General features: G+C 35.7%; 1 protein-coding gene across 1 annotated transcript in view; it reads left to right on the forward strand.

Moving 5' to 3' along the window:
- LOC124374839 (importin-7-like) overlaps positions 1–24,865 on the forward strand; it is a gene marked incomplete at its 5' end in the record, with an annotated part of 46,463 nt that overhangs the window by 13,424 nt on the left and 8,174 nt on the right. Inside the window, 2 exon segments of the mRNA XM_046832985.1 lie at positions 3,180–3,325; positions 16,898–17,061. Coding sequence (XP_046688941.1) covers positions 3,180–3,325; positions 16,898–17,061 — 310 coding nt within the window.

Genomic DNA, 24,865 nt, shown 5'->3' on the forward strand with positions numbered 1-24,865 from the left:
ACAGCCTCAGTGCATGACATGTGCAATAATATTAATGTACTAGAACTTGAATTTATTTTCACAGATTAATACTTAATATTAACCAAATACCTTTTTACTTTTGAATTAAGTAAGCCATACAACATTATATATTAACTGAATTTGTTTTTAACTACATACTAGGTTATTAATAGACTTAAAAAGCTTACCTAATGACAAATAGGGTGTAGGGGAATTCTAATCACCAATAGTAACATAGACAAAGAGACATAATTAATTTATGGCTTTATAATAAAAGAGTAAATTCAGGTAAAATGTGACACATATTAAGTTTGTAGATGTTGAAGATGTTAAATCATCCACCAACATGGAAGAAGGAATCTCTGTTGGGTCATTCTTTAGGGCCATGTTAATTTCACAAACTGCCAAGCTTGTAAATGCCTTAATTTTAAATCCTATTAACCCTTTGAATGCTGTAGATTGTGCAACCGGCCGTGCCAGTGCCGCAGAGTTTTTCTTAACTGAACTTGCATGCGGTGCGGCATAGGTCACAGCGCAGAGATCGTTTAATTTACCTTCAATAACTATATATGTTTTATATATAATATATATATATATATATATATATATATATATATATATATATATCTGTTTTTTACTTTTGTTCATTATTTCTAGTTATATCTAGTGTATTTAAATTACACCTTTAAAGAAATCATTGAGTGTATTGGTCTATTTTTATCACGATACAATTTTAGAATACAATCCTAGAAGTATTTTAGTTCGTGGTATTCTGAAAAACATGGAACAACACATAAAGCGGCATCGCCAAACTCAAACATGTAGCGGGATTATTCACGTTTGTTTTTCTCTCGTCTTGTGATTGTACTGCAGACGAGACATCTCTTCATTGGGTTTACTTGTTTGGTTGGCAGGATAAAACTTGGGAAGTGTTGTTAGTTAATAAATCAATAAATAAAATAATTAAATTAATAAATCATCTTTGACATCTGCATCATCTTCTGAAACATCATCATAAATTCCCAACTGAGAACTTGTCCACTATACGGTCAATTTCATTCTCATTATTAATATTGTGATCCATTGCCATGAAAAAATAATAACTGTATAGAATAGATTTGTAAATATATTGAGATTATGTTTCATAAGTGAGACAAAAACAACAGTTCCAATGACAAAGTAATTCCTGCTGTTCCCTCTTAAGTTTTCCTATTTCCCCTCCAGCCAACACTTCTTCCCTTCATACCAACTCCACTCCCCCCCCCCCACCGCACCATACAAAATCTCGCTCCGACTCCTGGCCGGCGGCAAGATAGCACACATGACTTTACCTGAGTGCCGATAGCGCGGTGAGAGATTAACTGATAGTAGCGTTGATGGCAAGTGCTCTGCTTGCGAGTATACACATCTACAGCAGTTAAACTGTTATGTTAAAAATAAAATTGTACAAAACTAATTAATTGTATTTTGTATATAGTGGAATTGTACACTGATTGCTTGGAAAACAAAACATAATTGCCATGGGTGCACATCAAATATTCTTTCTGGTTCAGTCGGAAGGAAGGTAGATTTCACATATGGGTGTCATCTCTAAATATCAAACTGAATATGCATTTTTTTGTTTAGATGTTTAATTTACAGGACACTGATAGGGCAATAACTCTCCATGTTGGTATGTTGTATAATTGTAACACTTTCAAACATTAAAAAATTCCTTAATCTTAAAAACCTTAAAATACAAAAATCGTTAAAAGCATTTAAATTTCTTTGTACTAACGTAAACTAGATTAATTTACAATTAATCCGAAATTATGTGTGTAAACATATTCACTTATAATGGGTCTATTAGATACTTCTATAACTTTAAACAGACATAATCATGAAATGTTGTTATTAAAAAATAACTAAGAATAAATGTTGCTTAAAATTGCTTTATAATGTTATGAAAACTGTAAATTTTTATTTAAGCTGTGTAATACCTGTGACTACAAATTTGCACAAATGCAAATTAATGCCATTGACATGTTTTATGTGTTAAGACTGACTAATAAACTCAACAAAGCTATGTGTAAATAAGCTGAATCTATTAAACACTATGGTAGTTATTGTGTTAATACGCAATGTTGTATACTAATTAAAACTTTAATGTATGCTCTCTATCTGGAAGATGTAATAAAGCACATGAAGACATACATTATTGTATATGACCTGAAAATTACAAAATTTATTTTGGTTTTACCCTATAATCTATAATAACTTAAATATCGAAAAAACAGAGAACAAATTGATGTTGTTTATAATTACTTAACACATTCAGAAAATATATCGTTTTTGGTTTATATTAAGAATTAGTTAAGTTAAAAATTTTTGGCCAATTGCGAATGGCCACCATCTTTTAATTTGTTATTGGTTAAAACTGGCTAACAAACTCATCCAAGCTATATGCAAATACTGCCTTCGTACCAAGTTTAGTCTGGACATATTAAAATTATGGCAGTTATCATGTTCACAAGCTCATGTTATATTGCATAAGCCTATACATACATATAATATAATATATATTTGGATGATGTTAGTTTTGGGTTCTTATGGTCATGATCAGAGAAATGCAACAGATCTCCAGAAACTACATCATAGGCTTCGAAGAAATCTGCCTTAAAAGAGCTGGAATGGAATCTTATGTTTTTATATTGTTACACACAATATTAATATCAAAATTACACAAAGCAATTGTAATTTTGTTTGTGCAATGGTTAAAATGACACCTCAATCTCAATTTTTTTTATGTAAATAACAGAGTATTTGAGATTATTTTGTGACATTGTTCTTATACCACTAAATGCAACATGGCTAAACACCCTCAGCAGACTCTTAAGAAGGGTAATTTCAAAGGGAGTTAATTAGTTTGTCCATGTATTTTGGTGCTAGGATGAAATACATTCAAATAAACCATTTTCTCTTATAGATGGAAAATAAAGAGTAATATAATAACTGACAAAAATAGTGTATTTACGTAATAATGTTTGTTTTCAACGTTCTTGTATTTAGTGAAGCCTAATGGATTAAAAAAAGAAAACAAGTCACCTATAATTAATAATTAAAATATTTTAAAACTGGTTTTAAGTAGACCAAAGTTTGTATGTTATATTACAATAGTTCTTACACATTGTTGTTTACAGTGTAAGTCATGCACACTCTTGGAAGTTCCTAAAGCCGCACATGTTCGCCATTATACAAGAGGTGCTGTTCCCGCTCATGTCCTACTCTGACTCTGATGAAGAACTGTGGAATAGCGATCCCCACGATTATATCCGGGTCAAGTTCGGTAAGTTTCTCCCAAATCACAAAATCGTATTGATTTGAAGTTGGTTACAAGGCGATTCCAGGGTTGTCCATCGAAACATTATTTTTATAATTGTAATACAGCTATGGTTGGGTGTTTCAATGACATGCAATAGCTTGGCGTAGTATTATATTTTCAAAATCTAAATTTTTGACAAATTTATTTTATTATTAATAATTAATTGCTAGTAAAGTCTGACCCACTTTAATCTCTAAAAATTTTAAATTTGATGCTGCGTTTTTTTCAATCCATTTGGTGTAGTGTAATTCAATCTGAATTGCTTACAAAATTATTATATATGTTTCATAATATATTAGCCTTAAAGTTTACTTTTTTGTCTAGAGGGAAAGAGGCAATTGTCTCCGCACGTAACTCTAAAAGGACCTTTGCGCCTCCTTTACTCTATGTTTAGGTCCTAGGAACTTTTTCCTAATTTTACATATGGAGAGAAAGTGTAGCCATACATGGAGAGAAAGTGTAGCCATACAGTACATGTATCTCAGTTTTTCTGCTTCTCTGCAGGGTACATTCATCAGTCTGGCTTAGATCCACCTTCGTCAGATTACTAAGGGTGCCATGTCCTGTTAACATCCCTAATAACAGTCGTAGATCATTCTTACTTTGCTCTAGGAGAGCTGACCACCCTTTAGCAAAAGGAGAGATAAACAATTTAGATTGTCTTAGTCTAGAGGGCCTTCTCCAGTTTAAGGATCTAATCCTCTTTTCCTAATCTTTTACTAGAGCTTTGCTGTAGGAAAAAGCTACTCCAGTTCCGCTACTACATTCTTACATTCCGATACTGCTTTAGAGTCCAAGGTACCAAGTGCCTTTAGTGCAGCCTGGCTATCAGAGAGGATCAAGTATTCTGTTCCTTTTGGCCTCATTTGTATTTCTAATGTATGATTGAATTGCCGTGACTTCCGTTTGGAAGACCGTAGCGTGTTTTCTCAGGGGCGCTGATAAATTTACTTCTGGTCCATATATACTAAACCCTCTGCTCTAGGGTCAAGGCGTGATCTATCTGTATAATACTTCTGGACACCTTTAGTAGGGCTGGCTTCCTCATTACTCATTTTCTCCCTATCTTCAATAGAGACTAGATATGGTTTTCCAAAGGAATCACCATACTCTCTGAGACACGTTGGGTGATCATTTCAGTCTCAAGAAATTCCTGAGTTATTATCAGTGTCCTTCTGAGGATGTAGGCCTAATGACCTTTTTACTCAAAAGTGTCATTGCACTTAATGTGCTGTCTTCTTTACCTCCTGCCCCAGAGGAGTGTGTCCCAGAACCAAGTCCCAAAGTTAGGCACGACCTCATTGCCCTAGTGATGCTTACACCAGCTAGTCTTTTAAGACTCTGTAACCTCTTGGCAGCTGTTTTTTTTCTTCTACTTTCGGCCACGATACTGAAGCAGCATATGTGACTATTGGTTTTATTATGACTTTGTATATCCAATAGATCATTTTAGGTTTCAGTTCCCATTTAAATTCAAAGTCATTTACAGATTTCAGGTCTTTGTTGCTTTGTGTAAAATGTTTTTGATATGTAGATTCCATGTTAGCCTTTTATCGACAACTACTCTTAGATCAAGAATCGAGAATGTTTATTGTTGTCCCACATTAAGCATTAACAATGTCACAGGATTGGCATGAATTAGACTACATAATTTGTAAATCGCTTTTGGTTTAATCAGAAAAACTCCTGTACTAGAAGTATCTCAACAGTATCCAAACTGTTTGAGAAGATAGCCCTCAAAAGATTATTGGATCACTGCTATGAAAATGAGTTGATGACACCAAACCAACATGGTTCAGGAAACATAAATCCACAACAACAGCCTTAATAAGTCTAATATTGAGGAAACTATTGAGCATATAGAAGCTGGCAGAATAGTAGTAGGTATTATGCTGGACTTAGCAAGGCCTTCGATTGCCTTAGCCATGACCTTATCCTCACCAAGTTACAATCCCTTGGTATAGTGGGAAAAGCAGCAGAATGGGTTCAGAACTATGTGGCCAAACGACATCAGATTGTGGAGTTTTTAAGTGAAGAAAAGGGTATCACCAAAAAAGTTCTATCAACACCTCTACCAATAACAAGAGGGGTACCCCAAGGTTCTGTTCTGGGGCCAGCTCTCTTTATCCTGACAACAAATGACCTACCAGCATATCTAAGCGACAGTTGTACTCCCATAATGTACGCTGATAATACTACCCTTGTGCTGGGTAAGGAGAGTACCGAATTACTTCAGATAAGTGCATTTATTGCCACAAATCTAGCCACTCAATACTGCAATGAAAATGACTTAGTTATAAACACACATAAAACTAAGCTAATTATGTTTGGCAGAAGAGGAAGGGAGGACCCAGCATTACCTGAGGTGGAAGTGGAAGATAGTGCATGCTTCCTGGGCATTACCATTGACAGTTCCTTTACCTGCATAGCCCACATTGACAATGTATGCAAAAAATTGAATACTGGTATATTTTTAATACAAAGAATGACACAAATTGGCACTCCAGAAATAGCAAAAATAGTTTACCACGCTTTCTGTGAAACCCACATAAAGTATGGTATAGCTACATGGGGTGGAACTACCAAGACCAACATGAACAGGATTTTAATATTGCAAAAGAGGGCTGTAAGAACTATACTAGGCCTACAACCTATGGAGAGCTGCCGAGAACATTTTAAGAACCTCAAAATCTTAACTGTATATGCAATGTACATTTGTGAGGTGACTCACCATGCATCAATCAAGAAACCGACCTTCACAACTATAATACAAGACATGCAAACCGCTTCAATCTCCCAGCTCATCGAACTTCTATTTTTGCAAAGCAACCAATATATGCCGGTATAAAGATCCTCAACCACCTACCACAAGACTTCAGACAGGGAACTGATGCTACACTAAAGAACAGACTGAAGAATTTCTTGTTGGACAATCCAATCTACTCAATGGACAAATTTTATCAAACAACCTGGACTTAAGTATACATATTATATTGTATTACAATTTTATGTAAATACTCATGTTTGTATACAGTATTGTTTTGACATCATTGCATTTCTTAAAGAAATTGTAATAAAGAATATTCTGACTTCTGAGAAGTGACTTTCTTTTTGGAACAGGACCATTGTATGGAAACAAAGACTTAAGACTTAACCCTTTGCACGCCAAGTAATTACGTATATGTTTTGCCCTAGTGCCAAATTACTAAATATTTTAATTTTTTAAAAACTGTAAAGCCATTTTTTTATTTGTTTAAGTAATTGATTTAAAGAATAAAAAACCATGAAATGCTTTTATGGGCATTTTTTAAAACGAATTATAGATATTTTTCTGTTTTAAGTACCAGTACCTTAATGAAAACGTTATTTTGATAAAACTGTATAATTTTTACAAACGTATACCGGTACATGAACTAGATATGATGTGTGATAAATAAATAAATACACAACAGTAAAAAGATATCTCACAAACTGTTTTCTGTTTTTTTTTTTTTACGAATAATCGTCCAAAGTATGAAACGCCTCAAAACAAACTTCTGGGTGTAACGCTGGATTGTCTGTACATGTCTTGCACGAGTATACAGTTTCTTTTATGTAATATAAACTAATAAAACTGTAAAAACATAAACTGTCAGTGAGCAGGAACACTAGAGATAGAACTTCACGAAATGGCGGCGCTTCATGAAATGGCGTCGAGTATAATCGCTTTGGGCGTTTCGAGAAGTACGGGAAACAAACATGAATAGAAAGAAACAGCAGTTACCGATTGATACTCCTCAAACGTTCAGTTGGCACGTTGGCTAATCAGGGTGTCCAGCGGCCTTGAAAATCGGGAAGAGCGGGAATTATGCTTGAATTTTACCTGCCTTGAATAGGGCGGGAATTATGCTTGTATTTTGTAGAAAATCGGGAGTTTTGATTTTTTTAACGCCGCTGCCGTTACTAATGCAAGGCGCCCACTGCGGGCGGCCCGGCCTTTTCGTGAAGTCGAAATACACGCAATCAAATGGACACCCGCCCACTGTGGCCGGCCTGGTCCGGCCTTTTTGTGAAGTCGAAATACACGCAATCAAATCGACACCTACCAACTGCGGGCGGCCCGGCCCGCCCTTTTTGTGAAGTCGAAATACACGCACTCAAATGGACACCCGCCAACTGCGACCGTCCCGGCCTTTTTGTCGAAATACACGCAATCAAATGGACACCCGTACACTGCGGGCGGCCCGGCCCGGCCTTTTTGTGAAGTCGAAATACACGCAATCAAAGGGAACCCGCCCACTGCGGCCGGCCCGGCACAGCCCAGGAAAACTCGGCCCACACGGCACCCGAAGAGCCGACCAAGGCCGGATAGGCCGGGCCGGTCGCAGTTGGTGGGTGTCCATTTGATTGCGTGTATTTCGACTTCACAAAAAGACCGGGCCGGCCGCAGTGGGCGGTGCTAGGCTGGAGTGAACCCGACCCGGCTGCAGTGGGCGGTGCTAGGCCGGAGTGAACCCGCCCCGGCCTTTTTGTGAAGTCGAAATACACGCAATCAAATGAACACCCACTAACTGCGACCGGCCCGGGTCCAGCCCAGCCCAGACCGGTTGCAGTTGGCGGGTTTTCATTTGATCGTATGCATTTTGACAGAGTATAAAAGTCCGGGCTGGGCTGGACCGGGCCGGTCACAGTGGACGCCGTGCTTAACACGAATGAAGATATTGAAGCAACAGTTCGATTATGTTCACATCGATGTGAAATTGACAGAATACAAAGGAAATTTGGAAGTAACTCGCTCTCGTTGCAGTCTCCAAAAATGGTGTTGTAGTAGGTTTGATGAGAGATGGCATTTATATATGCTTGATGTTAAAGTAATTTGAAGAGTGGCTAAATAACCTACGCGACTATATATTGTATTTATAATATTTGCATGTTGAAGAGGTTGCCAATTCTTTGAAACATAGTGATGAATATTAAATGTTTCAATTTAAGGTAATCGAAAAACGTGATCATGTGATCAATTATGGTGTACAATTGGATGCCTATAGGATTTATTTTCAATTTTTTTTAGATATATAATTAATACAACACTTTTTTAGTAATCTAGGTGATTATTTACCCTTGCTATACTATTAATGGTTGTTATCATTTAACTTATTGTCAATAGCCTTATTTGCTTAAATTAATTTGTGCAATGAGTAAAGGTGCAATACATCGTTAGTAATTCAATTGTTAAAGTTTTATAACTTTCACACATGTTTTCTAAAGAGAGTAAAACTTTTTCTGTGACAAATTTTTTTTAACACAAAATAAATTTATTGTAAAAAGGGTTCAACATTTGAATAGCTCATGTTTTGGACGTTTTGAGTTTAATCCTTTTTTACAAAATGAATATTAATATATTTTTATTTATTTTAACAGTTACTTTGATTTTATGAAACTTAATTCACCTAAAACTAACACCCTCAACTGGTTTAGAATAGTATTGGGTTTAATGTTGAAAGTGTAAGTAAAACTTCTTTAACTTAAAAGTAAAACTGTTTCTTTACTACCCTGTGTTTTTGAGGGTTTGTTTTCAGACTTCAAATAAAAAATCAAAATCATTTACCTATTTGGATATTAAAGTGTATTTGTAACAAACTGTTACAATATAAACATTAAATTAAGCTTTGATACTTTATCATAATTTTGTATAGGCCTACAACGTTTTTTTACAATTTTTTAAATAGTAAAATTACACTGAAATTCATTTTAAACTAAATTAAATGCCAAATTAAGCATAGTATTGTTTAAATAATTAAATTAACATATTTTATAGGTACGATTACAGTTCAAAGTTTTTGAACACAAGGAAGTTCAATTATAAGTTATAGGTTATGAAAAAAACCTCATTTACTGTAGATTTTTCAAAAACGAATTTTAAGATGTTGTTAATAATGTATAAGGACATTAGTAATTTAAACAGAGGGCCTACTATCTTTGAGCATTGTCTAAAATAAAGGTATGTATTCTTTTAAGCAGTTATTTTAAAATATCACAATGCTGTTATTAGGCCTTAAATATTTGAGAAATCTTTATTGTTACATGAAAAGTAAACATTATTTCGTGATTTGATTTTAGCTTGTAAAATTGTTAGTTACCGATAAAGAGCCAAAAGTAAACCGCGACTATAGCCTTGAATTTCATAATTTTAAGCCTTGAAAACCTTGAAATGTGCTTGTATTTTAGATTTGGTCATTACTGGACACCCTGCTAATGGCAGTAGGCAGCAAAAGTGACTTTCTCTGCCATCTAGCGGCAAATTCGACAACTATTAAACTATCTAATGTTGTAAAATGTAGTTCGCAGTATAACTCGCTATGGGCGCTGTACGGACTTTTATGCATGCGAAGAAACTCGCTTGTGGCGTGCAAAGGGTTAAGTATGGAAATAAGTAGAACTCAGTGTAGGCCTAGGTCTAGTTTCAGTATCTTAACCCACAAACACTCGGAATTGGTAGTTGCACATCTTAACATTCAGTCAATTAAAAATAAAGTTAATACCCTGGAAGTGTTTCTTAATAACAACAAGTGCGATATACTATGCATTAATGAACTGTACTATGAAGTGTACTCAATGAACTGCACACATACTATACACACAACACTGCACCTGTAGGCTATATATTAGCTGCAAACTACTGCAGACATTTGCCCTATGGGGGTGTGGCTATTTTTTTGAGAGACGCTCATAAAAAGTTTTTTGTTGTTGTCAATGTTAACTCTTTCTGCGAACCCAAGCAGTTTGAGGCAGCTCTGTTCTTATTAGTTGCATCTGTCTACTGTACCCCAGATTCCTCTGTAGAAATTTTTACTGCAAAATGGCAAAACTCTTTGATACTTTTGGCAACATTGAAAAATATAGTAACTTTAACCCTGGAACTGGCGGTCATATTTCTCTCAGTGGCAGAGTGTTTTAGTACTTCATACATTGCCTTATATTTATTTTATTATTACATGTTTACTATAAAGTACCTATAACTTATTATATATTTCTTTATTCAGCATTGTTCAAGGAACATTTTTCACATAATATAATTAAAACAAAAAAAATACCCTTACTCTACCTCTTCAGGAAAAAAATGTTTGTTAGAAAAAAGAAAAGTTAGTTCAAAGTTTTTGATTTGTAAAATTGTTGTTGTTAGTGATACGCAAAATCCAAAATATACAAAAGGAAGAGCATTTAATTCTGAGTAAAAATAAAACAACACATAGTTTATAAGGTATTTATTTTTACATGTGGTAAACGATACAAAAATCATACACTGACATTCGAAAGTGCTACTTACCAACAAAAGTAAGAACTTCAAAGCTCACTTGGACTTCTTACAATCTTGTAACTATTAGTTTATATTAATTTTCTATTTTTTAATTTTTTATTATATATTTTTTTTAATTATGTTCTGATTGAATGTCTAAATCGAAATCCTCATCGTTGCTTATTTCATGTACAACTAGTTCTCGAATGTCACTTGAACGATCGCGGAATTTACGATCCATTATGTAAAGACGCACAAAAAACTTACTATTATTGTGTCATATACACAATCATCATTACAACGACCTCAAAAAAAAACAATAAACCAGACAGGACACCATGCAGCTGACGAAATAACAATAGCCGAATGAACCAGTTGACTCATCGCTGCGCGCGCAACTATCGCGGTACGCGGGAGAATGTAAACAAACAGTTTAGAGATTACAAAACATATGGACGTGTAACGAAACGATAAAATTATTTATTAGTGTATTATTTACATAAATTGAACCTTCCTCTTTCGATTGGTATCAATGTACAACTAGTTCTCGAATGTCACTTGAAACGATCGCGGAAATTACGATCCATTACATAAACACGCACAAAAAACTTACTATTATTGTGTAATATATACACAACCATCATTACAAAGAACTCAAACAAACAATAAACCAGACAGGACACCATGCAGCTAACGAAATAACAATAGCCGAATGAACCAGTTGACTCATAGCTGCGCGCGCAACTAGCGTGGTACGCGGGAGAATGTAAACAAACAGTCAGAGATGATAAGACGTATGGACGTGTAACGAAACGATAAATTATTTATTAGTGTATTATTTACATAAATTGAACCTTCCTCTTTCGATTGGTATCAATACCGATACTCTTTGATCGTGTTTTAAGTACGTAATATTGAGAAATAAAAGACGTATTAAAACGCCCGATATCGGGCGCTGCCATCTAGGATGCGACTAAAACGCCCGATATCGGGCGTTTGCCAGTTCCAGGGTTAAGATTTTAATTGCTAGTGACATGAACTTGGACCCAAGAAACAATGTCAATCAAGTTAAAAAATTGCTTAAGTCATATGACTGTTTTTGCCTTAACTTTCAACCAACCCGTTACTCGGCCTGTTTAGATAACTTTATCTATAACCTGCAGCCTTCAACCTCTGTTTGTACAACAACACCCCTTCATCTCTCTGACCACAGTGGACTCCTGCTGAAAATAAGTTTTCCTGGACTATCTATGAACAGTGAAGTGCTCCCATCTGTGGCTGGTTGCACACCAAGAACTATAATTTACAGGCTATTAAACAAACCTGTTATTGATAGGCTTAAATGTAGATTAGGTAAAATTAACTGGTTCTGTGTTATTTTACCGGCTAGTAATGTTGACAAGGTATGCAGCCTAATTCTTATTACAGCTGCTGAGTTTAATGACTTCTTTGTAAATACTAATGACTTACCCCTGACCATGAGCACTAAGTCGTCAGCATAGCATTGTAGACTTATTCCCCTTTCTTAAAGGGGAAACTGTACCTCTCCCTGGGGGCCAAGTTTTTAGGAGGGCTACTATCCACTTGACAGTATCTGGTGGAGCATTAAACTTTTCCAATGCTGCCTCCACGGATTGATATGCTACTCGGTCGAAAGCTCCTTCAATATTCATAAAGACGCTTACTAAAGCTTCCTTTTCTTTTAAGGTGTCCACCACCACTTCTACTAAGCTGTGGTTGTAGACTTTCCTTCTTCAATGTATGCATGTTGATACAGACTGAGAGGGTTTACCAGTAAGGTTTTGTCCCTTATATGTCTATTATCTTTTCCATAGTTTTCACTATGAAGGAGGTTAGACTAATAGGTCTATACAAGTCTCTGCCTTTTTCTGCACTAACACCATTAGTGCTGTCCTCCAGTTCTTTGGAATAAATTCAAAGGAATAACTGCTTCTAATCAGGATTATTTAAGAGAATGTCACGCCCCCCTTGTAGAAGGGCCGGAAAGAACCCATCCTCCCTAGTCATTTAAAGGGCTTGAATGATGTTATTGCCCATTTTACCCAGTTCACCTGTAAAGATTCTTTTTTATTGTTGTTTGGATTGTGGATCCTCATGACCAGATCTCTCCCAAGCTAGAGAATAGAAATCCTCAATTCGAGTCGAGAGTCTATCCGGAAAGTGCATTTCCAACAACAGTTCCAAAGTGGTTATTAGCCTTCAGTAAAGACTCCATACCATTATAGTGATCAGTTTGGAGAGTTATGATGTCTGACAGCTTATAATACACTGTTAGTGATTTCACAAAATTTTTCCTGGTTCTTCTTTTGTTTTTCTTATTTTCATTCTCACATTAAATTAGGACAGTGATCTTCAACCCGTGGTCCGCAACGTAAATTTTAGTGGTCCGCAGAACAATTTTAGTTTTTGAAAAAATGAGTTTGTACATTGCATCATTTTGTTGATTTTTAAACATATTTATTCTTTAACTACAATAACAAATTTCATTTCATCAATTTTATTTGCCACAAAAATGTACAACATCATTAACAAAGTCATAAATACAGCTCATTATTACAACCAAGTCAAAATCTTAAAACTAACAATAACTAAGCTTATATAGCTCAACAATGATTGTAACAGAATACAAAAACACAATAACCATTAAAAATCCATATTTTTAATTTTGAAAATTTAATTTAAGCTATAAAATGGATTCTCCAACAGCCAGGAATAGAAATTATTTTTTAATCTGTCAAAGGGATTATCTTTCAACAAAATTATAAACCTTCAACGATACCACAACATGGCTGTAAGAGTTTTGCTTAACCAACATTGTCCAATTTCAGCATAATTTTTATTACGCGTGTTATGGCTATGAATTTCATGTTGAAATTTAAGTAAATTTGGATTTTTATGTGTGTATATATATATATATATATATATATATATATATATATATATATAAATTTATAACAGTTTGGAATTGGAAGTTCTTGAAGTGTGGTTTACAATGCTCTCTAGGCTCACATTTTTTAAGAGCTCTATTAGCCTTCTTCTTATAATATTTATTCAATCCCAGAGCAGTTACCATACAGTACTAATCCATATCTAAAAACAGATTGGAAGAAGGCAAAATATGCAACTCTAATGTAATTTACTGGTATTATACCGTTCAATCTACTCAAGAGATAAATAACAGTCTTCAGTCTTGGCAGTATTTTATTTAAGTAATCAATGTGTGCTCCCCGTGTCAAATTTTTGTCAATATTAATACCTAAGAACATTACTATATTTGAGAAACCATCATCCAATGAATCCGAATTGTGCCTAAGATTAAATAATATTCATTTAGTTTTGTCCTTATTAAACAACCCAATTTGCATGAAACCAATTTGAGGCATTTTTTAAATGTATCATTTGCCAAAAATTCAAGATTATTAAAATTTTACTGACGTTAAAGGAGGTTGTATCATTTGCATGTAAAATGGTTTTCGAATTAACCCATTAGCCACTCAATATTCTTGTGCCTAACCTCATTGTACAAATCCAATTAAATATGCACAAATTGCTAGGGTTTAGCAAAACTTTCACAAAACCATTCAATTTTATTGGTATTTGGTTGACTGAATCATTTTGCTGTTTTACTATTACTCCACTTTCATTCCCCTATGATAATATTGTAAAATTTCCAATTCATAATGAATGCCAAAAAGTTTTCAAACACACACAAAAATTGCTGTGGATTACCATTAGGAGAATGATAAACTGAAACCACAACAGTTCTACATTCATCCAAAATTATAGCTGCTGCTTCAAAGTTCATTTCTTCAGAAAGTTTTGATAATGGTGATTAGTTGGCAACTTGACGTCGACCATAGTAGGGATTTTTTATAGTGGCAAAGCAAGTGTGGCACTCTTGTCAGCCAAGGTCAGTAAACCGTAGTAGTCTCAGTAGTATACCACTGCATTGTGCCAGTCAGTATCGTCTGATCTGTCCTAGTGAGTGTACGTTATTTATGTTTTGTGAACAATGGCTGTTACAAGTAGTAAGAAACGGAAAATTACCTATGAGTGCCTAGTGTTTTAAGAAAAGTGGACTGTTCTTTACTGTTTCGTAAATATAAAAAATAAACCAGTTTGCTTAGTTTGTAATGAGTCTGTCTCCGTTATGAAAGAGTGCAACTTAAAGCGTCATTATGACACCAAACACACCTCCAAGAACGACGCAATACAAGGTCAGTTTCGATTGGATAAGGTACAAGATTAAAAGAAAAAACAATCGAGAAAGTGCATTGCGTTTTAAAGTTAGCTATATCATTTCTGAACAAATTGCTAAGAAATCAAAGCCATTTACAGATGGCGAGTTTGTAAAACAGTACATGGAATCGGCAGCTGAAATTCTATCCCCAAAACAAAAGCACTTGTTTTCAAAGGTTAGCCTGTCTAGGGTTACTGTGGCCAGAAGAATTAAAGAATTATCTCAGGATATTGAAAACACACTAAAAGACCTTGCCTCAAAGTTTTTTTTTTATTCAGTGGCGCTTGAGGAGAGCACTGATGTTACATATACAGCTCAGTTAGCCATTTTTATCAGAGGAATCAGGACTAGAATTTTTCTATTAATGAGGAAATGGCTGTTCAATTTCTAGTGGAAAGCACTACTAAAGGCAGTGATGTTTACAAGGCTTTGTCTTTAACTTTGAACCGATTTTACCTAAAGCTGAACAACCTGTCCAGTGTTGTTACTGATTGTGCCCCAACAATGACAGGAGAACATGATGCTGTGGCTCTGATTCTAAAAGATGCATGTGAAAATAAACAATTCATGCAGTACCATTGCATTATTCATGTAGAACATTTGTGTACAAAAAGCATTTGTTTCAAGGATGTAATGTAAGATGTGACTAAAAGCGTGAACTTCATCAGATCACAAGGATTGAACCATAGAGAATTCCAGACCCTCCTTAAGCAGATGGATGCAGACTATGGTGATGTAGTATATTACACAAAGGTTTGTTGGCTCAGTCGGGGAAGGGTTTTTAAAAACGGTTTTTGATCTGAAAAAAGAAACCTGTTTGTTCGTGTAAAATAAGGTAGAGGCCAGTTCAAAGATTCCAGTTGGATGGTTGATTTTGGATATCTCACTAAAAGTTCAATTCATCTTAATGAGCTAAATATTCGGTTGCAAGGAAAGAACCTTTTTCATCAAGTTGAGGTATTTGAGAGAAATTTTTTTGTGGGAAAGGCAAACTATTAAGCACATCTTTACACATTTTCCTACACTTTCGCAATGCAAAGTTCCGCTCAAGAAAAGTGCAGTGAATCACTATCTGTTCTATACTCTAATTTTAGCAGCAGGTTTCAAGATTCAAAGAATAACAAAAAAATGATGAAGCCATTTTGTGCTCTATTTAGTGTGAATGTGGAAGACTATCAAGGAAACATACAAATGGAACTTACCGAGTTTCAGTTCAATAGTGATTTAAAGGAGAAATTTAAAAATATTGTGAACTTTTGGAGTTTTATTCATTTTATGTCGAAGGAGATAAATTTCTCGCAATTAGATCTCATACTCTGTCCACAGCATTTCTTTTTGGTAGCACTTACATCATTCTGTTAGCAGCTATTTCCTTGAATGAAGAATGTGAAGTCAAAATTGAGGAACCGCATTTCTGACACTCATCCAGAGAACTCTCTTCGAATTGCTTTATCCAACATAAAAGCCAAGTATTGAAATCGTAAGCATGTCAAGTTTCCCATTAAACTGAAAAATCACCATTTTTATGTTTTTAGTTTGGTTTTGAGTTTTGTAACATGTATAAGTATAAGTCTTTGTTTCAATATTGATATTCAACTGTCATTTTCAACCAATATAAGCTGTCAAAAAATCATGTTATTTCTTTTAACCTGACACAAAATGTTCATATATGTTTATACTATATATATTCATATACTACATACATATGTAGATCAATGCGGCCCTCAAGCTCATCTATAATAAAAATTTGGCTCCTTAGTAAGATAAGGTTGAAGAACACTGAATTGGGCATCTTGATATAGGAACCATCCATCTGACCTTTTTTGCCCATTTGAGAAGTTTTATAGTTTTGTTTTTAAGTGTTTCTAGCCTCCTGGTTTACCAAGACACTTCTTTCTTTAGCCTATTGTTTCTAAGGGGGCAGTTCTTCTCATAGGCCTTTATAAAGGCTTTATTTAACAATGAAAAGTTTACTTGATTATACTCTTATCTTTGACAGACATCTTCGAGGACTTTGTGTCGCCAGCATCTGCGGCGCAGACTCTGCTACATTCAGCCTGCAAGAAACGCAAGGACATGTTGCAAGAGACCATGCAATTTATCCTTCAAGTGCTCACTGCCGTCAATGCTGACGCAAAACAGAAAGATGGAGCTCTGCATATGGTATGTAATTATGGTATCTATAATAAAATCCCAAAATAACGTGTCATGGCAATACCACCTGTGCTAACGCTATAAGCTAATGTTTTCATCGTATTTTTCTCCTTAAAATTACTGTTTTCAGGCATTTTAAGGACTATGTAGTGCCTAGAAACGCTGGATGGTAGTAATATGTTGAAGCCAAATCTTGAATCTTACACAAAATTTAGATTGATTGATGAGATTCGACAATCAAATCTTAAATCTCCTGAAATTTGCTGGCTTGTCACTAATTATTGGACACTCGTTATGTTCATGTTCCACCACAACCAGTCTGGTAATTCTCTTGGTAAAACACTTGGCACAGCAAAAACCAATGTGTCTGTCACTTAAATCTGGGCAACCTTATGGATGTCCAGGAACATCACTAACCGCAAATGTCGAGATTCTGGGGTTCAAGGGCAATTCGATAGGTCTAGGTTACTGAGGGTGATGACTGTTGGAATTGGTGGGGTTTGTTCTCTAACCTCAGAGGTTCTGGCTAGCCTCAACAAGGTTCTGCCACCCCCTGCCTACTTTGACTGGAGAGGCTGGTTCAGAGCTGACCTCCCCTTCTTCAGGGGAGACATGACTTTGAGAATTAGTGCCCTAATTCTTCCTTATGGATCTCTATAGTAGGTGGCCTCTACTCCCTAACCTTACCCATCCTGAATATCCTCTCACTCCGGAAGCAGCGCTAAGGTTCTTATAGGACTAAGTGCAATTTAAGCTTCTTGCCCTAAGAGAACAATAAAAGAAATGTTATAGCTATACAAATATTTCCTTGTATAAAATATATTATATTTATAATTTTGATAAATGTGTATAGTCTGGAAACCCCTATTACAATCTATTACAAATTACCATATTATAATATATCAGTTAAAGTAGAAGGTCCAGGGTATATGATTTTGTTCTTAACCATTCCCACCGGGTAGACCTTCACTCAGCAGCAGGAGGATGAGAGTGCCCTTTGTCTAACTCCGACCGCCTGCTCATCAGTTCTGCGTCTCCTACAGAGCCATAACCAAACATATCCGTCGCCTGTATTACTGCTTTCTTGGTTGTCACAAGTGTGCGTCTATTATGTATCTCATTATTATTCTTCATTGTTTGGTAGTGAAGTATCTCATTATTATTCTTCATTGTGTGGTAGTGAAGTATCTCATTATTATTCTTCATTGTGTGGTAGTGAAGTATAGTATAGTAAAATGTAATTAAACTTTCAGTTTAATTACATTTTACTATACCGACTGATTTGAAATAAACAGTTTTGTAAATAGTTCTTTTTTTTATTTTTATCAATAAATACACTAAGTAAAATGCCCTGTTTAATGCTTTTTTACTTTTACCTATTATAATTCAGTTATGGTATAAATTAGCTTGGAACTTAAAGAAATGAAAATTTTTACTTGTCTTTGTGTTATAGGAAGTTTAATGGGTTTATTAGTAGCGTGCAAAGGGTTAATACATAGCTATTGTTCTGAACCTCTGCAAATCCATTTACAACAGAGTGGTATTATTGAATTGCTTTTTATTTTATTAGGCTGTTTAGGAATGGTAGGAATTGCATTTGTGATAGTTTTGTATCTACTTAGATTTTTTTTTAAACCTATTAGGATTCCAAATTTAAGAGTCAATTTTTTAAGATTTGGAAGCAGATAAAATTTTCATTATGACAAACTAGTATCGTTTGTTGTACGGTCGATCTATAGTGGCAAAAGAGAAACAGAAGTTCCCAAGCCGAAGCAAGTTCGCAGTAAGACTGTTGTCGTTGTTATAGAAGTAGTAGTCAGGAAAATTGGAGTTATGTAACCAAAATAAAAAAAATGTGGTTTTATAAACAATTTTTGACTTAAAATTGACGTACGTATTTGGGAATGAAGGCTGATTGGCTGTGTACTTTGTACAGAAAAAGCAAAGATAGATACCATAACAAATTATGGTAGTTTTGTAAATAATGTATAGCTTGCAGTTTATATATTCTACATTTATTTTGTGCATCGCTGTAAGTCTGTTATGTCTATTTGAGGACGAATTTTTAAAGTAGTAGTCAAAGACATTCATACATAACTTGTATGATTTATATTGTAAAAGCACTGTATAGGGGTATGTCCATATCATCGGAATTGTAGTAAATATGGCATATTAAAATATCCATATTGTCTTATTTTAGTTTTGTCTACATTATAATTTACAGAAATGTGGTGTATGTGTAGGAATATGTACGAGGGCTGTTTTTTAAGTAAGGGCCGTTCTCCCGTACACGGTAGTAGTTCACGTTCCTGCCGTAACGAGCGTGCGCCCCGCCTCCCGGCATTCCTATCGAACAACTTCATGTCAGTTGCAGCTCTGTAGCTAACCTGCATGCATTACTGTGGATCTTTAAAATGTTTAAGATTATCGAATCACCCGCCGCGCGTGAGATTCGGTCAGTGATACGATTTTTGACTGCAAGAAACATGTCGGCTGCTGACATTCACCGTCAGCTTTGTGAGGTGTATGGTGCCAAGGCAATGAGTGAAGGTAAAGTGCGGAAATGGGTCAGAGAATTTAACACTTAGAGTGCTAATCCCGTAATTTTACGGAACGGCGAAACTTCCGAAGAATGCTAATCCCGTAGTTTTACGTGGTTGTCATTTCAATTGGTATTATATTACATTGTACGTATTTAAACGGGTTTTGCCTACTCTACAATGTTATTTGGGTTTTTAGTAACACAATTCACCGCTAGAAAGCGTCAGATGTATTGTATGAGCTTAATGACAAAGCAACTTCGGTCGCGTTGTTTACGTGCCGCTAACGTGACATTCGTTGCAGCCGGCAGTCGATGTCGCAATCATGGCTTCTCGCAGCTTGAACGACGTTGCGATCAGTGATGTATTAGATAAAGATAATTTTATTGGAGTAGATAGTATTTTTGACGATTCTGACATTGATCCTGATCTAATGGAAGAAGATTAGACACATACTTCAGGTAAGAATAAGTAAGTCTATTATCATATAAACATCAGTCTAAAAGTTTGGTTATGTTATTGTTTTCGTGAATCAAACTATAATTTGTATTATAATTAATTAACTTTATACAACTAATATTTTATTCTTATGAATAAAATAAAAATATATTCATATTTTGCATAGTATATTATTATGTTACAGATGCTGAAAACAGTGCTGACAGCGAAAGTGATGCCTACGCATCAATATGACGGCATAGTTTTTTGTCAAAAAACTACAAAACATAAAAACATGATTTTTATTATTCAAAGGACAGTTTATATTTGTAAATGGGTCATTGTAAATAATTGTATGTATGCTTAGTTTAGTAAGTTAGATAAAAGAACTGTCTCAAAAAAATAATTTTTTTTTTCAAAAATATATGTTTTTAAAAAACATTTTTTATGTGTACTTTTTAAAAAAACCACAAAAAATCTCACGTTAAAAGAAAGACGAAAGTAAGCTGAATTAAGGTATGTAAGTATTTTTCTCATACCTTAAATACTTTTTTTTAAATAAATTTTTGAAAACCACCAAAAACGCCCAGCATTCTACAGAGTTACATGTCATTTAGGGCCAGCACTCAAAGTGTTAAAGATGGCCGCGAAAATGTCCATGATGAAGATCGCTCAGGCCGGCCATCTGTGATCACGGGAGATTTGGTTACTGCAGTTGACGCAAAAATTCATGAGGACCGACGGTTCACAATAACCACTCTCTTTATGGAATTTCCTCAATTTTCCAGGTCAACTGTACAAAATTGTGTCAGAAAACCTAAACTTTTAAAAAATTGTGCTCAAGATGGGTACCCAAACTCGCTCACTGAGGATCACAAAAAAAGAGATTAAGCAGTTCTTTGACTTTCTTGACCCGCTGTGACGAGGAAGGAGGCGACATGTTGAGTCGAATTGTCACAGGAGATAACATGGGTATCCCATATCACTCCTGAATCAAAGCAACAGTCCATGGAATGGCGGCACACAACATCTCCAGTCAAAGCCAAGCAAACGCTGTCGCGGCGCAAAGTTATGGCAACTGTGTTCTGGGACAGGCGCGGTGTTTTGCTAGTGGACTTTATGCCGCGAGGAATGACGATTAACTCAGAAGCCTACTGCGCAACCCTGGCCAGTCCGACGCGCCATTCAGAACAAAAGACGCGGCATGCTGACAAAGGGAATTCTGCTCCTCCACGACAATGCAAGACCTCACACCGCTGCTCGGACACAGGAAATGATCGACTCTTTTGGGAAGTTTTGAATCATCCGCCGTACAGCCCCGACCTTGCTCCGAACGATTTCCACCTTTTTCGGTACTTAAAAAATCATCTTGGCGGGAAGCGCTACAATGACGACGAAGAAGTCAAGACAGCCGTGAACTCCTGGTTGTCAGAGCAGGCGGCAAATTTCTTTGAAGAGGGATTTCAAAACCTAGTTTTAAGATATGATAAGTGCCTTAACAAACAAGGCAACTATGTAGAAAAATAAAAAAAGTATGTAGATTCTAAAAATAAATGTATTTAAAAAAAAAAAATTGTTTATTAAAAAAAAAAAAAACGGCCCTTACTTAAAAAACAGCCCTCGTAAATGTATTGAATAATGGCTGTTGGGAAGCAAATTGGACTGCGTGTCACATGACAAATCAATGACTGTATGATACACCCGCGTATATGTTGCATCTAGATATAAAACAGGTAGAGCATTAAAAAAATTCTTTGTTATTTCTTCTTTCAAGAAATAGAACATAAATTTAACTTTGGCAAACATATATATTTAAAAAAAATCTAAATGAATGCTAATTGAACTGATGTCAAAACTTTTTGAGCTCAAAACAATAAAAATAGGATATTAACCCTTATAACGTCAGTATATCTTTTCACGACTTCCAGCAAACGGCACAATATTAAAAAAAAAAAAATTTTTAATGTGTAAAGTTCATTTTTATTTTTACTTTCTATAATTATGGTAAGTATAAAAAAGTAAAAATTTTAAAATTATAAAGTCACTGTACTCAGGATCGTCAATGTTACGAGGCATGTTATTTATCACTAATAATGAACACGGTACTTTGGGATTATACCGACCACGCCCAGACATGAATCGTTATTTGACATTTTGCTTCTACAGTAGAGTCCCGATAGTTCAAGTCTCGATAGTCCGAGGTTCCGTTAAATCCGAGCCAAATACATGTAAAAAAATAAAATGTGATATTGACATATTTGTACAACACACTCGAGCGCATGTCTGTAAACTGAGTGCTAGGCTACTTGGAGAAGCCGGCAGCCTGACTCATCAGTGCCACTTCATTTACACCGCCCCACCCCCACCCTATTGTCAAGGCCACGGAACATCGCGCCCCGAATTGTCTAAAAATAAATCAGTTCCGTTGCTCATCACGTTCGACTGCGGTACGGTTGTTCTAGATTACGATCGCAGTGCGCTTACCCGTCTGTTATTTACAACGTACAGTACTTAGTGTCTAAATATTAAGTTTTAGTAAAAAGTATTTTCTGAAGTGTTTATGTGTTCATTGTACAGTGAACTATGAGTTCAAAAAGTAAAAAGAAAGTTTGTACCGATAAAAACAAAACTAGAAGCTCTTAAAAAGACTTGATAAAGGTGAAACGTTAAAAAAATTAGCTGCCGAGTACGGAGTTGGTGAAGTGACAGTTGGTGACTGGCGAAGGAATCGCGATAAAATTGAAAAGTTTGCATCAGAAAAGTGCTCGGAAAAGTGTACTAATGAGCGGAAGTCTATGAAGAAAGCAGAGTATGAAAAAAAACTAGCGAGGCCCTATTTTTATGGTTTTGTCAACAAAGAAACAAAGGTTGTCCTATTTCCAGACCTATTTTACAGGAAAAGGCATTGTACTTTCGCAACGAAATCAATGAAGGTGAGGAAGATTTTACGGCAAGTGTAGGATGGCTTGACCGTTGAAAAAACGTTATGGCGTGAGGCAGTTAGAAATTTGTGGGGAGAAACTTTCGGCGGATTCCGAGGCAGTTGTTCAGTTCTGTGAAAAGTTTAAAAAATCTTATTAAAAGTGAAAATTTAACACCTGATCAGATTTACAACTGTGATGAAACTGGTTTGAATTTTAAAACTTTGCCATCAAAAACTCTAGCTTCCCGGGAGGAAAAAAGCTGCTCCGGGTCACAAAAAAGCAAAGAGAGACTGACTGTACTAGCCGCTTCAAACGCGTCGGGAAGCCATAAATTAAAACTAACTGTCATTGGCATGTCTGCTAAGCCTCGTGCGTTTAAAAAACATATCTATTTCAACGCTTCCAGCAACTTACACAAACAAAAAAAAACGCATGGATGGACAAACAAATTTTTAAAAACTGGTTTTTTAGTGAATTTGTTCCTGAAACCAAAAAGTTTTTGAAGAAAAGCAACCTACCCTCTAAAGCCATCTTAACACTTGATAACGCAGGATCACACCCAGATGAAGGGGAAACTGCAATGCGATGGCATACGCACGATGTTTTTGCCACGGAACGTGACCAGCCTCATTCAGCCTATATGGACCAAGGCGTACTTGAAACTTTGAAAAAAAAGTACAGACGCCCGTTTGTTGCAATCAATGTTTCAAACAATTGAAGGAGAGGCAACCATAAAAAGATTTCCTGAAAAAAAAGTTACAATCAAGGATGTAATTTATTGGATCGCTGAAGCATGGAGCGAAATTAAACCAGAAACAATCCAGAAATCATGGAAGAAAATCGGAGTGTGTAAAATTGAAAATGATGTTGAAGATGACGATCTACCGTTAATAAATTTAATAAACAGACTTCCTGGTTGCAATGGGACAAGTCAAACTGATATTGGAGAGTGGATGAGTAGGGACGAACAGTTAGAGACAACAGACGACACCATAGTTGAGATGGTCACAGACATGACAGCTGATGGGAGTGAGGAAGAAGAACAGTGTGCAGGAGACAGACCCGGCAATGACTCACAGCGACGGCCTACGCGTCACTGTATGCGGCCCTGCGCTACGTAGAGCAGCAAGCAGAGGCGACAGCGGCAGACACGTTATTGCTTCGGCGGTGGAGAGACATGACTGCCCGCAAACGCTGCAGTGTGGTGAAACAAAAAACTCTAGACAGTTTTTTTAAGTATACATTGCTTCTTTAGACCTCTGTAAGTAATTTCTTAATGCTGGTATTTGTAATAAAAGCATATTTCTTTTGTTTGCCTTCAATTCTAATTATAACCCAATTTTTCTCAAAGTGTTCCGTATAATTCGAGTTCTTCACAATTCGAGGTACATTCGGTCCCATTCACCTCGGATTACCGGGACTCTACTGTACTGATTACTGGATTAGCGTAGAACAATATTTCGTCAATATAAAACAGAAATTGTCTTATCGCAAACCCCTCCCCATCCTCAGACAGAGGTCAAAGTCGAGCGGTCTAGTAGATAACGTGATTGCAGAGTCTCGCCGCCTGTTCAGCTGGTGCGTCGCTTTGTTGTACTTCCGTGTTTTACCTCTACATTTCTCCAAACACAAAAATTCAATAAAAACAAACATGATCAAACTAAAACTAAACTCTTTATTGAAAAAACACTCAAAACTTGTTTTTATTCTTGATCATACTCCGCCACCCAAAATGCGAGTGCCATGCCTTCTCGCTGATGTCAACAAAAGAAAAACATCCCTCGAGATAGTACCTATCAGTAAAATATCAAATTCTAGAGGATCTGATCAGAAATATAAATTGAATTGTAATGGAAAGGCAATTATGTACCGCGCAAATCATGTGATGCAGCGTGGCCTGTCGTAATCGGG

Source organism: Homalodisca vitripennis, unplaced genomic scaffold (assembly GCF_021130785.1).
Source record: "Homalodisca vitripennis isolate AUS2020 unplaced genomic scaffold, UT_GWSS_2.1 ScUCBcl_10295;HRSCAF=19112, whole genome shotgun sequence".
Taxonomy (NCBI): Eukaryota; Metazoa; Arthropoda; class Insecta; order Hemiptera; family Cicadellidae; genus Homalodisca; species Homalodisca vitripennis.